The sequence below is a fragment of the Aquarana catesbeiana genome, linkage group LG02, assembly GCF_042186555.1.
Source record: "Aquarana catesbeiana isolate 2022-GZ linkage group LG02, ASM4218655v1, whole genome shotgun sequence".
Taxonomy (NCBI): Eukaryota; Metazoa; Chordata; class Amphibia; order Anura; family Ranidae; genus Aquarana; species Aquarana catesbeiana.
This window is the reverse complement of record NC_133325.1, coordinates 122,706,655-122,721,852: the sequence shown is the minus strand read 5'-3', so window position 1 is coordinate 122,721,852 and position 15,198 is coordinate 122,706,655. Positions and strand designations below refer to the sequence as shown.

The window sequence follows — 15,198 nt, the reverse complement described above, 5'->3', positions numbered from 1 at the left end:
AGTCAGTACTGAATGACACTGATGAGTTGGCACTTATATGCAGCACTGATAGGTGGCACTGATGAGCAGCACTGATAGGTGGCACTGATGAGCAGCACTGATAGGTGGCACTGATGGGCGGCACAGATCAGAGGCGCTGGCAGGCATCACTGATGGGCAATGATTGCCATACCTGGTGGGCTCTAGTGGGCTTACCTGGTGGTCATGGGTGGGCATCCCTGGTGGTTCTGGGTGGGCATCCTCAGGGGGACTATCAATCAGTGAAGCCCCCCCGTCAGGAGAGCAGCCGATCGGCTCTCCTCTACTCGCGTCTGTCAGCGCGAGTAGAAGAAAAGCTGATACATGGCTTTTCCCGTTTACACTGTGATCAGCTGTGATTGGACACAGCTGATCACGTTGTAAAGAGCCCCTGTCAGAGGCTCTTTACCTCAATCAGAGATGCGGTGTGTCTGACTGACACACCAGAGATCGCCACGATATGCAACCCCGCGGGTGCGCAATTGCGGTTTATCCTGTTGGACGTCATATGACGCCTAGTCAGGATAACGAAACCACTTCTCAGCCATCAATCTGCTATAGGCCGGGCGGGAAGTGGTTAAAGTGATACTAAACTCTCTTTTTTTTTTCTTTAAAAATAACAAACATGTGTTACCTGCTCTGTGCAGTGGTTGTGCACAGAGTAGCCCGGATCCTCCTCTTCTTGGGTCCCTCCCTTCTGTTGAGTGCCCCCACAGCAAGCAGCTTGGCGCTGCTGTGTCTCAGTCAATCGGGGGGGGGGAGTCCCGGATGGCTGAGGCACTCGTGAAACATCGCTGGAGAAAGATGGGGCTCAGGTAAGTATTAGCAGGGCTGCTGCACACAGAAGGTTTTTTGTCTTAATCTCTCCTGGCCCCTCTCTCTTGTTGAGTGCCCCCACACCAAGCAGCTTGCTATGAGGCACCCAAGCCGAGCTGCAGCTCCTTTTGTCCATTCAGACACTGAGCCATGGCCCGGCCCTGCCCCCTCTCTCTCCTCAATGGCTCACTGATTTTGATTGACAGCAGCGGGAGCCAATGGCACTTCGCTGCTGTCTCAGCCAATTTGGAGGGAGAGTACTAGGCATCCAAGACTCTCGTGCACATCGCTGGATCGAGATGGGGCTCAGGTAAGAATTAGGGGGGCTGCTGCACACAGAAGGCTTTTTATCTTACTGCATTAAGATAAAAAAAAATCTGCTTTCACAACCACTTTAATTAGGAAAACTACATTTAAGTAAGTGACCATACAATGACAGATTTTTCTAAAATAACCAAACGCATAAGAAAAAAAAAATTCTATATCCACATTACACAGCGCAGATAGATGAAGCTGCAGTGCCAGCTATTGTATTCTGTAAGCCGCTGCTTGACTGACGATTTTCCACTCGGCTTCTTTGATATTTCAGTCGAACGACGTGGAGCGGAAGGATGCCAACAGGATCGCCCATGAAGTGAATTTCAGTTGGTCTACCTAATTCAACAGGCACAATAAGCGACTGGGACACCTGCAGTGTGGAATTACCTTGTAATCTCTATTGACATCAGACAACTGCCAGTAAGAATTAGGGACCCCCATTCGCTGATACTCTTCTTTCAGGTTTATGCACTGCCATCCAAGAATTCGTTCCTTCTCATTTTGTTTAGGGTTATAAGAAAACGCATAGATATCAGCATATCGCACTAAAGAAAAAAATCAATAGGATCAGGTCATCTTTTACATACTATAATATCTGTCATATTATATCAGAATCTTATATCACCTTAAAGTGGATCTAGATTCTAGCATCACTTACTTTCATATATGCTATTATCTCTCACAGAAATCACAAGTTACCCCCCCCCGACAAAGCTGTCATCTGTTTTTACCAACAAGACAGCAGCATTCTTTATACAGACATCATCCAGGGACAGCATCTACTTCTTCAAATGAGATACTGGCTCAGACATGTACAGTATAAGGGTGTGTGTACAACTGTCTGACACAAATCAGCCTTAGCTGCAGCCACTCATCTAGAACTCAAGGCAAAATATTGTTATTCATTTTGCAAAAGAATAAAGTAGGGTTGTAATGCTTGTCAGTCTTTTTTTTACATCTGTGTCCCACTTGGGTGGGGGTGTTAATTTCCCTTCACTTCCTGTCCCATAGCCAATACAGGAAGTGAGAGGAAATCCCCCCAAAATGAGGGAGATCCTTGTTATCACCTGAGTCACCAGAACTAGTGTTCCCATTGGAAGATTTCCCTTCTGTTCTGGCAACAACCCAAAATTATGCATTTTTATTTATTTTCACTTTTGGTGATAACAGTAAACAGGACGAATAGAGATTGTGAATGGGGGCACAGAGAGCAATATAAAACTGACAGGTGTTCTAATCCCTCTCCACTCTATCCAAGAAAAAATGTTTTGCCTTTAGCTATACTTTAACACTGTGTTTACAAATGTCTGACAAATATCAGCCCCAGCTGCTGACTCTCACCTGCTATAAACTCAAAATGTTGCTGGGGAATAGAAGACCCTTTGGTTATTGCAAAACAGATGGCAAAGAAGTTTGCAAAGTAAATCTTGCACAACTCTGGCTCATTGTGAGTATAATGACATCCTTATAGTGCCATGTGAAAAAAAAATCCGTCTATAAAACATTGTTATAAACATTATTTCCAACTAAGGCAAAAGCCCTAAGCTACAGAAACAATGCTTGTAACCTCTGGTACATATGGCGCCGCCCTAAATTTGTTATTCTTTCTTTTGGAAGGATATAAAAAATATATATATAAGGCAAAGGGGGGAATCTGTGGAAATATATCCTCCTTCTCCTATCTTACAGGTAATGCCCCGTACACACGGTCGGACATTGTTCGGACATTCCGGCAACAAAATCCATGGATTTTTTCCGACGGATGTTGGCTCAAACTTGTCTTGCATACACACGGTCACACAAAGTTGTTGGAAAATCCGATCGTTCTGAACGCGGTGACGTAAAACACGTACGTCGGGACTATAAACGGGGCAGTGGCCAATAGCTTTCGTCTCTTAATTTATTCTGAGCATGCGTGGCACTTTGTGCGTCGGATTTGTATACACACGATCGGAATTTCCGACAACGGATTTTGTTGTCGGAAAATTTTATAGCAAGCTCTCAAACTTTGTGTGTCGGAAATTCCGATGGAAAATGTGTGATGGAGCCTACACACGGTCGGAATTTCTGACAACAAGGTCCTACGGGGCATAAGAGTGGTCGGGTGTAACAGGGAAGAAGTGAACTAAAACCCCAGTGGGCAAATCAAGAAATTAAATTTGTAGATTCCTCCAGCCTTTTAGGATCTAAAGAAATAGTTTCAAAAAATAAAAAACAATTATGCCCTGTGCACACGATAGGATTTTCCTACGGAAAATGTGTGATAGGACCTTGTTGTCGGAAATTCCAACCCGAAATTCCGATATATAAATATATAAAAACACTAATTTCTTTCTAAGTTTAGGCCGATATGTATTCTTCTACATATCTTTGTTAAAGAAAAAAAAAAAAATCACAATAAGCGTATAATGATTGGTTTACGCAAAAGTTATAGCATCTACAAAATAGGGGATAGCTTTAAGGTTCTTTTATTATTAATTTTTTTATTAGTAATGGCGGCGATCTGCGATTTTTATCGTGACTACGACATTACGGTGGACACATCAGACACTTTTGACACTATTTTGGGACCAATGACATTTATACAGCGATCAGTGCTTTAAAAATGCACTGATTACTGTGTAAATGACACTGGCAGGGAAGGGGTTAAACACTAGGGGGCGATCAAGGGGTTAAGTGTGTGCTAGGGAGAGATTGCAACTGTGGGGGGATGGGCTCACTACAACATGACAGAGATCACTGCTCCCGATGACAGGGAGCAGTAGATCCCTGTCATGTTGCTAGACAGAACAGGGAAATGCCTTTTTTACATTTTCACGTTCTGTCACTCCGTGTCACGATCGCGGCCTCCTGGCGGAAATGGAGTCCACGGGACCCATGAGCACGCTCGTGGAGTACGCGGCCCGCATGTGTCCACTAAGCCGTGTCTTAAAGGGGAAGTACAGGTATGCCCATTTGCGCAGCAGTGCCATTGTGCCAACGTACATCGTCGTGCGCTGGTTGGCAAGCAGTTAATCAGCACTGGGTTTATTTTTTGCTAAACAAATGAAAAAAAAAATGAACATTTTGGAGAAAAAGAAATGATTTTTGCAAATAAGTAATTTTTCTTCTTCAATGATGTGCACTAATGAGGCTATAACGATGGGCATTGATGTCCACTGATAGTCGGCACTAATGGGGATGCACTAATAATCAGGGCGCAGATGGGGCTGCACTGATGATCAGTGCTCTGATTATCAGTGTAAACAGTGTGCTGACAGCCTTGCCGGTAATCGGCACTCCTTTCCTCAAACAGACATAGTGCGTCAGTTAAGGACTGCCGATAACCATCAAGTCTGTTTACATGAGATTAGCTGGGATTAGACACAGCTGATAACATGGTAAAGGGCCACTGTGATTGTCCCTATACCCCCATCTGTGATCAGCTGTGTCCAAAGAACACAGCGGTCACAGAGCATGCCGACACATGACCCCGGGGGAAGGTTTCCGGGAGGACAACTATGACTGCCCCCCCAAAACTATAGTACTACATTGTAACCGTCTGTTGGTTATAGCGTGGTACTAAAGTGGTTAAACTCAGAAAATGTGCCAAATTATAAGAAATAAATAAATTCATTTTGAAACTAATGGCAGAAACATGTCTCCAAATAGTTGGGACAGGGTAACAAAATTCTGGCAAAGTAAGTGCCTGCCCCCCCCCCCAAGGCTTCTATCCAACAGAAGAAGCCTTAGCCACGCACCAATAGCAGCATTCAGTAATCCATTTATTTAACAAGATGAATTCTGAAGCTCTGACGTGTACAATTAGGCCTTGTTAAAGGGTGAAACACATCAGAGTTTGAGGACATAGGCGGAGAAGTGCTGTTTTCATCTTGGTAAATACATAAAACTACTGAATACTGATATTGGTGTATGGCTATGTTTTCTCCTGTTATATTTCAATATCATATATGTTGGGAAAAGCATAGATACAAAACAATTATAATATGGGGATGGCAGTTATATCTTACCTGGCTTTGACAGCAGTAGCAGAGAGTTGTAGATGTCATGACAGTCCCTCTCCCTGGGAACTATAAAGTGGACCACTCGAAAATTCTTGCATTGTATCACTAAAGGGCAGCCGGTAGTTGTGAGAGCTAGCTTCTCCACCGCAGCAATGTGATGGTGTAGAATCTGTTACAGATACACATGTATAAGCCACATTGTTTAAAGCGGAGTTCTGGCCACATTTTTTATTTTATTTTTCTGGTATACAAGCATAATGCATTATTAACATTAAAAACGATTGTGGATGTTGATAATATATTTGTTTTAAACTCACAATTTAGTAAAACTTCTTCTGGCCGTTGCCATGATGAATGCGGGCACGTGAAGCCCAATTGATACCTCTTCCGGGAATAGCAATGGAGAGGTGCATGCTGGGTAACCAGCATGCACCTCTCAATCTCGCGCATGCGCGATTCTTCAGCATCTGTAGCGTCAATTGTTTCAAAAGTTGCCATAACAACGGACGGCAACAGAGGAAGGTCCTGCCCCGTTGTTATGGCAACCTGTTGGGAAATAACACGATTTTTGATCACAGTACTGCCCACAGACTCCTGGGAAATGATGACTCACATTTCCCAGGAGCACAGGCGAGGGAGGAAGCGTCGAGGAGCGCCGCGAACCAGGAAGTGGCAGATTAGGAGCACTACATAGCAACAGGGCGTTTCTGGCAAGTATAAAAAAAAAAATTTTCCCAAAATGTTTGTTTATATTATCAAAGGTCTGTGAATACATTTTGTCTGGAAAATACAAAAGCTTCTGTAGAACTGACCTGGCCATTGTAACCACTTACCGACCGCCTCCTGTACATATACGTCGGCACTTTGAAGACGGATATCTCGGTAACGGCAGCAGCTGCTGCCACAATCGAGGTGTCCATCTTTTCAGGAGCTGGTCGTGTTTACGATAATGGTGGTCTCTGCAGCAGATTCGCCGCAAGATCACAGTTATTGGTGGCGGGAGAGGTGCCACCCCCCCTCCCGCCGCTCTCCCGCGACCTCTGCTGCTTACTGGAACCGTCGGTAGCGACGGAGGTGATCGGGACCTGTCACGTCTGTGGTATGGAGACGAGTGAGGGGAAGATGCATTTTTTTTTTTTTTGCATTCAAGTCCAAATATGAGATCTGAGGACTTTTTGACCCCAGATCTCATATTTAAGAGGACCTGTCATGCTTTTTCTATTACAAGGGATGTTTACATTCCTTGTAATAGGAATAAAAGTGATCCAATTATTTTTTTTAAAAAACAGTGAAAAAATAAATAAAGTAAAATAAATAAGAAAAAAAAAAAAAATTTTAAAGCGACCCGTCCCGACGAGCTCGCTCGCAGAAGCAAACGCATACGTGAGTAGCTCCCGCATATGAAAACAGTGGTCAAACCACACATGTGAGGTATCATTGTGACCGGTAGAGTGAGAGCAATAATTCTAGCCCTAGACCTCCTCTGCAACCTGTAGAATTTTTTAAATGTCACCTATGGAGATTTTTAAGGGTAAAAGTTTGACACCATTCCACGAGCTAGCGCAATTTTGAAGCGTGACATGTTGGGTATCAATTTACTTGGTGTAACATTATCTTTCACAATATAAAGCAATGTTAATTGAAAAAGGGGGAAGGGAAAACCAAAAGGACCTCTCCAATCCGGTCCTACCTTTTTCCTAGGGGTCTTAGGACTATCCTTGTATGGATTCTTTTAATGTCTTATCCTTTAATAAACTAATGATTTTACATAATATGGTCTATATCCCTTTGGTACCGCAATAGTCCTAAGACCCCTAGGAAAAAGGTAGGACCGGATTGGAGAGGTCCTTTTGGTTTTCCCTTCCCCCTTTTTCAATTAACATTGCCTTATATAGACTAAGGATGATGGTACCTATTAATTACTACAAGCTCTGATTAACTTAACTGGGTGGCATACTTTTGATGATTTCACAATATAAAAAAAAAATGGGCTAACTTTACTGTTGTCTTATTTTTTTATTCAAAAAAGTGATTTTTTCCAAAAAAAAGTACAAAAGTGCTGCGCAAATACGGTGGGAAAAAAAGTACTGCAATGACTGCCATTTTATTCTCTAGGGTGTTAGAAAAAAAAAACAATATATAATGTTTGGGGGTTCCAAGTAATTTTCTAGCAAAAAAAAATGTTTTAAACTTGTAAACACCCCAATCTCAAAATGAGGGTGGTCCTTAAGTGGTTAAAAGTTCAAATAAATTGTTTTATGTAATATAAACGGGAGGCACATACACTTATACTATTATCTACATTTATTAAACCAAACGTAATGCAAAGACACTCAACCTTCATTTCATACCCTGTCCTGGCATATGGCTACTCTACATTAGCCACTTTGCAAACAGAACGTAACACTATCATAATAAAATGTGTGGATGGGGGAATTGGGTCAATTTTTTTCGTTCAACCCACTGGTTGAACCAAAATAACGGACTTATCTATTGCCAGCCTTAAAGGATAAGTTCACCTTTGGAACATGTTACAAGTTCCGCCCATATTTAGGGTGGAACATGTAACATTTTCCAGCTACTGTCTCCTCTCCCTTCTAATCCCGCCCTCCCAGTGACAGTGCATGGAAGATTTTCTCCTTGCACCCACTGTCAGAAACCTAGACCTGCGTGGCTGTGCGGGGCTCTGTCCACATGGCCGTGTAATTCATTCATAGAGTTCTGTGAATGAACCACATCTACCGTTGGCTACAGCAGCTGATGGCTTGTAGTTCTCAATGAACTGTGAGGGCACCAGTGTGCGTCTTCGTAGTTCATCGAGTCTTCCTGCAATTCAATAACTGTCTGCCCGTACTCAGCTGTACGGAGTGTCTGAAGGAGCCTGGCATTGCATCTGTGATCTGTTGATCTCGGGTTCAAAGCCAAACAGGTTGCTGAGTAAAAAAAAATAATAAATGCACATTTGTTTTTTACCTACAAAAAAGGTGTGCATTTATTATTACTAAGGTGAACTTATCCTTTAATTGTAAGAAAAAGGAGAAAATCAATAGCTGTGACAGAAGTCGACACTCAGCAGGTACTTATTATTCACAATAGCTGAATATCAGCTTACAAATACATGGATAACCACTTTAATAGCGGTTAACAAGGCACTCAGTGTTATCAGAAGAGCCCTTCCCAGGGCCAGGTTGGTGGTTGTCTGCTCAGCTTCCAGTTTGAATATTAAATGTCATATTATAAGATTTTTGTAAACACATTACATTCACTGTACAATTGCCTACCCAGATTTCCTTTTGCTGAGAGTCTATAAACAATAAGTGGGTGGCAGTGAGATACAGCGTCCCAGAAGAAGATTTGTTGCTAGGGCTGAAGCGATCCAATAACTTCACCTGCTCCACCTGCAAAAACAAACAGAAAAAGGACTCAGGTACGCATAATAGCAAAGCTCTATATATAGCAGGATGTCAAGGACATCTTAGCCGTCCTAGGCAAATGTATACCAGCAAAGTAGTGTGACATTTCTGCAGAGGCAAAAAAGGGTTCTCAGAGGCATAGTGGGCATGCTCTGTGCTAGTAAATAGGCTTGTATACCAAAGTAAGTACACAATTTAACACACAAGGCAACACATATTAAAGTATTACTAAAGTCTAAGAGCCCTTTCACATGGGTGGACCTGATCGGACTCTCCAGTCTCCTCTATGGAGCGACAGGTGTCAACAGTCATCTGTCCACTGACACCTGCCGACATCCGATCCACTAACAATAGAAGGATTAGGATCAGTTCCCCAGCAATCTGGCGGATCAGATTGGATGGTGGTTGGGCGTAAACAGACAGGCAGTCCATTTACATCCAACCAGCCTGCATAAACAAAGCAGACACGGACCAGCCATCCGCTCTGATGCCGGCGGTTGGTTGCACCACAGCTCATTGGTGGGGGTCACAGCAAGGGAGGTGACAACCTATGCAATCACAATTTTTCAGCATTTATCTGTAAATAACTGAAACAATACAGTGTAGATCATAAGTCTTAATAAAAAAAAAAAAAAAAACTTAATTACAGAGGAAGGACTACAAAATGATGTAAAGTTTTTGGAGGTGAATTCTTTTAAAAACCACTAAACTAATTATCTGATTGGTAATAATGAAACATTACATGTAATTAAAGTGGAAGATAACTCTAACTTTACCTATTCTTAAAAATGTTCTCTCCCCCTCCTCTCACCTATCCTGTATAAAAAAGATCTGTGAACTCACATATTTTCACTCCACTTTGGTCTAGTCACTTGATCCTGCAGCTTTTTGTAAGGAAGCGCTCGACAACAGCTGTGAAGTCCGGCAGTCGTGATGTTACCCATAGGCTCTCATGACCCAGCTGTTGTCGGTGCTTCCTCCTCTCCCCTGCGGCAGCCACTCACTGACACAGGGGAGCCAGAGCACCAGGATCATGTGAGCTGACAGGAGCAGATTAAAGTGATTGTAAAGTCTAATTTTTTTCCCTATAAAAATAATAAACATGTTATACTTACCTGCTCTGTTGCAATGGATTTGCAGAGAGCATCCTGGATCCTCCTCTTCTTGGGTCCCTCTTCTGTAAACCTGGCCCCTCCCTCCTGTTCAGTGCCCCCACAGCAAGCAGCTTGCTATGGGGCCACCCGTGCCAAGTCACAATTCCTTGTGTCCATTCAGCCACGAAGCCCCCACCCTGGCCCTGCCCCCTCTCTCCCCTGATTGGCTAGCTGACTTTGATTGACAGCAGCAGCAGCCAATGATGTCGCTGCTGTGTCTCAGCCAATCAGGAGGGGGGATCTCGGGTGGCTGAAGCACTTGTGGACATCACTGGACAGAGAGGGAGTGTTAGGGGGGCTGAGTGGGGCTGCTGCACACAGAAGGCTTTTTATCTTAATGCATAGAATGCATTAAGATTAAAAAAACCTTCTGTCTTTACAACTCCTTTAAGAATAGTTAAGTACACACATCTTTTTTATATAGGTTAGGCAGGAGGAGGGGAAGGGAACATCACATCAGCTTGTTCACATGGGTGTACTATGGCGTACGCCCATGCAAGGACTGTGTTTGCCAGCTTGAGGATGAACAGGTGTTCCGTGTAGCTGCACACAAGCAGTCCCGTTCATGTCAATTGGGATACAGCGGCTGCACAGACAGAGCCGTTGCTCCCAATTTGACAGCCATGTGAGTGCATGGCCCCAAACGCATACGCTCTGACTCTTTCACCTGCGCAGCTGTCACATTGGGAGAAGCAGCTGTGTCTGGGCAGCCTCTGCTTCCCAACTGACAAGTATGGGACTGCCTGCATGGGGATGCACGGAACACCTATGCATATCTGTGTAGGTGTATGCTATAGTATGCCTGTGTGAACGAGGCCTTATAGTTAGGCTTTTGTTCCCCTTGAAGGAAAACATTATTATTATTATTATATAGGTTTTATATAGCGCCAACAGTTTGCGCAGCGCTTTACAACATATGCTCCCTTATTCTGTTTAAAAAGATTTTTCTAAACCTAGGACTGGAAAAGATTGCGGAGTCACTTCTCTATAGTCAAACTAAATGATTCAAGAGGAAAAGGCGGCCCTGTGTTGCCATGGCAACACGTAACCACTGTCCTACTTAACAGACAAAGTTACTGTTTACAGCAGAAAACTCAATAACAGCAATGTCAACAAAACCACATCTGATAAGCGGAGTTATAAGTGTACTGGTTTACTGCATATCAGTTAGCCATTACCAAGAATCATGCCTATGACATTTCTTCTCCTCTGGATGCAATTGCGGTGATGCTCCGCACATTGCACATGTTTGGGTATTCTTTGAAAAGTGAACTTTCACCACATTCACTGAGCTCTGAGCATAATTCCTATGCAAAGTGAGCAACCTATTTCCCCCAATATTACTGATGGTATAGTGCAGTGGTCATCAACCCTGTCCTCAGGACCCACTAACAGGCCAGGTTTGCAAGATAACTGAAATACATCACAGGTGATATCATTTGCTGCTCAGTGATGCAGTATTCTAGTCTGCATCTCCCCAAGGTAATACATAAAACCTGGCCTGTTAGTGGGCCCTGAGGACAGGGTTGATGACCATTGGTATAGTGGAAGCTTCGCTATTATAAAAAACTCAAACAAATAATCAAAAAAATAATAGGTGTACATAAACCAATGAATGAGTGAATACGTGATGTGAAATTACACAAATAAAACCACATAGGGAGGTAGGTCAGCCCCTCCTACCATAAGTAAATCTAAATAACATTCACTTGTGTATAAAATGGCTAGTGATGGACATAAAGTAGCTCAATATCAAATCAGCATGATAAAAGTCCTAAAAATACAGTCCAATATAAATGGTGAGAAAAATATATTAATGCAAAAATGTGCTAGGTGATGAAACATGCACAACACACAGCCAAAATGGGATTAGTGTCTCTTCTTCCAGTGACATCTGTGCTGATTGGCCTCTCACCTTACTGCTGTAAGGTAACAGCATATATGGATAATCTGTGAAACTCCAATGCTTTAGATCAGCTGTGGTTAGCCCAGCTGATGGTTCTCTCATACTGCAAATTCCAGCTCACTCTAGGGGTCCTCCTCTCCTAACCCAGGTGACTCCCTGGGGTGGTTGTTACGGCTCCTCTAGGTAAATCTTGTGGTGTGGGGATCCTTCCTGGATTTCCCTGTGTAGTAATAACTAATTTATTTAGCAGTTTTATTCAATAAACATATCAAAATGTTACTACACTATCTGGGAATCCCTCTCTTTTATACACTACACAGAGAAATCCGGGAAGGACCATGAGATTTACCTGGAGGAGCCATAACAACCATCCCGGGGAATCACCTGGCTTAGGAGAGGAGCTGAAATTTGCAGTGCGAGAGATCCATCAGCTGGGCTAACCACAGGAGAGCTGATCTAAACCATTGAAGTTTCACAGATTATCCATTATCTGTTACCTTACAGCAGTAAGGTGAGAGGCCAATCAGCACAGGAGATGTCACTGCACTGGAAGAAGAGACACTAATCCCATTTTGGCTGTGTGTTGTGCATGTTTCATCACCTAGCACATTTTTGCATTAATATATTTTTCTCACCATATATATTTGACTGTTTTTTAGGACTTTTATAACGCTGATTTGATATTGAGCTACTTTATGTCAATCACTAGCCATTTTATACACAAGTGTGTGTTATTTAGATTTACTTATGGTAGGAGAGGCTGACCTACCTTCCTATGTGGTTTTATTTGTGTGATTTCCCATCACATATTCCCTTTCATTGGTTTATGTACACCTATTATTTTTATTTTTTTTTTATTATGTATTTTTTGAGTTTATTATAATAGCCTTATTCTTGTACTGGTAGACAGTGATACCACAAGAGCATCCTTTTTTACATATTGGAAGCTTCAGCTTATTTGAACTGGAGAAGTATTCCTTATAATCCATGTGATACGCAGTGTGGTGTGATGTAATACTTGGCAAAGGCAATTCGGAGTGCCCTTTCCTGCTCAGTGGTTGGGGCACCTGGCCAGAGGTTTAAACCACCAAACTACGTCATTTAACATCCACTGGAACATTCAGATTTTTACATTTCCTTTTGTGCAGCTTGTTTTTTGCAAATTGTGCAGATATTTTTTTTTTAGAAATACACCCCTTTGTGTCTGTGCCTACCATCTCTGGTGCATCAATCTGATGAACAATTAGCAAAATAATATAGTATATTATATAAGCAGAAAGAATGAAAAGTCTTATATTTAATCATGATTTTAGCATCTCCTTTTTTTTTAAAGGAATGCCCTGCTTTTGCACTGGACCAGAGCTCTTCTTTAATGATCCCACATAATAATAATAATAATAAAAAGGTAAAATAAAACACTGTTTTGCCCATTCATAGTTGTATTGGTTCAGAATGTTCCAGGATTATCCACAGCACTCTAGAAGATTTTTTTTCCCTTGGTGACAATTATTCTGGGGTAATTTACTTCCTGCCAACAAAGAATTTCTTCACATATTGCAACAAAGGAAGCAATCAAGCCAGGGCTTGAAGCAGATGTACCGACCAATAACAGCTGTGCTCATTGTTAGAAATATGTAAACAGAACCACATGCACAGAACGCACTGTGCCAACTGCGCAAACCGGGGAACGAGGATCCTGTGCAACATCAACTTCAGCTTTGTATTCTGAGATCATGCTGCTTTCTGTTCATGTTACTTTATAATGATAGAGAAAAACAAAGGGGTTTATTTGCTAAAACTGGAGAGGGAAAAATCTGATTCAGGTCTGCATAGAAACCAATCAACTTCCAGGTTTGTTTTGTCAAAGCTTAAAACAATTACAAAAAATAAAAAATCCCAAACATGTCTATACTTACCTGCTCTGTGCAATGGAATTGCACAGAGCAGCCCCGAACCTCCTCTTCTCGGGTCCCCCGCCGGCGGTGCTGGCTCCTCCCTGTGCCCCCATGGGAAGCCGCATCCCATGGGGGCACTTGTGCATTCTTTTTCCCGAGCCCCGCTGCTGCGTCAATTGACAAAGACAGCGGGACTCCAACCCCTTGTCACTTGCTTTGATTGACAGCACTGGGATCGAACGGCCCCCAATGCCCCAGTAAAGCCAGTAAGACCAGGAAGTGAGGGGAGAAAAAAGCTGCAGATGTGCACAGCGCTGGATCGAATGAGGGCTCAGGTAAGTATAAGGGGGGTGAGGGGCAACATTTGATGCCTAAGCAATTTTTACCTTAATGCAAGCAATGCATTAAGGTAAAAAATGTTTAGGCTTTAGAACCACTTTAATTGAACAAGCTGAAATTAGAAGCTGATTGGCTACCAAGCACAGCTGCACCAGGTTTTGCACTCTCCAGTTTTAGTAAATCAACCCCAAAGTGTGTTGTTGGGGGCAGCAAGCTGACAAATAGATGATGGCACCATGTTAAAGCAGAAGTTAAACCTTAAAAAAGAAATATGTGATTTGTTTTTTTAAATCATACTTACCTAGCTGGATGCAGGATCAGTGCGATGCTGCAGCCGTCCCCCCGCCGGTTCTAACACTGAGAACTGAGCGATCAAATACTGCCGACCGCTCAGTTCTCACTGACTCTCTGCTCTGCCCTTACACACTCACTAGAGCATTAGACTGTTGAGGAAGCGGGAGCCACTGACTCAAGCTTCCTGTGGCTTGCTGAGAGGCTGACCTGGGTGCCGGTCCAGGCATGTGGGCAGATGCTGAATTCATTGTCACGATCCGGCCCGAGCCTGGATCGGCTCTGTGATGTCAGCAGGCTTCAGCTCGCTGTCTGCTGAAAACGGGTCACAAGAGTGCAAAATGAACTGTACTCCTGTGATCCACAGTAGAAATATAGCCAAACAAGCTTTGGCTGTACTTCTCCTTTAAAGTGTCATTAAACCCAGACTATGAAAAACTTACATTACATGTAATATAGCAGAGTGCATATACTTACAAAGCCACTAAAGCTTTTGTATTGTGTAGAGTGAAATATATCTGGTTGATCCTGCTTTCAGCTGTCTCTCCCATCTTCTCGGTGTCCCCACTGCAGCCTGAGATTGTCTAGCCGAGATGGTGTCCTCTACAGAGCATGCTTAATTTAATTTCCCTCCTAAGCTCTTCATTTGCTCCCTTTTCTTATCTGTGCAGCCCACATGACTATAGAGTCAAACAAGTGGGTGTATACACAGTGGTAAATTACACTCCCATCTTTCCTCCTCCTCCATGTGCTCCAATAGTTAAACACTATGGGGATGGGATATAGTACGCTGATTAATAACATTCACTAAGAGACTCACAAAAAGCTTAATATTAATAAATATAATAAATCAGTATTAAATATGTCAAGTGTAATTGCTAACGACTGTAGAGTAAAAAAGGAGCCTTGGATGCAGAAGCCGTCTGAACAAAATGAAAGCTAGCATCAATCATCTCCACCTACACCATGTTATTGCCTAAAAAAAATGTTCAAGAAAGATTTATTTATTTATTGTCATGTGACTGTGATCGCGGGTGCAATGTC

The 15,198-nt window shown here is 42.7% G+C and overlaps 1 protein-coding gene across 1 annotated transcript in view; it reads right to left on the bottom strand.

Moving 5' to 3' along the window:
- The window catches only part of MTMR6 (myotubularin related protein 6), a 104,376-nt gene that overhangs the window by 71,915 nt on the left and 17,263 nt on the right, over positions 1-15,198 (bottom strand). Inside the window, exons 2-4 of the mRNA XM_073613424.1 lie at positions 8,438-8,554; positions 5,163-5,325; positions 1,540-1,697 (exon numbers count right to left, since the gene is read on the bottom strand). Of these exons, the coding sequence (XP_073469525.1) occupies positions 1,540-1,697; positions 5,163-5,325; positions 8,438-8,554 (438 nt within the window). The remainder of the gene's footprint in view (positions 1-1,539; positions 1,698-5,162; positions 5,326-8,437; positions 8,555-15,198) is intronic.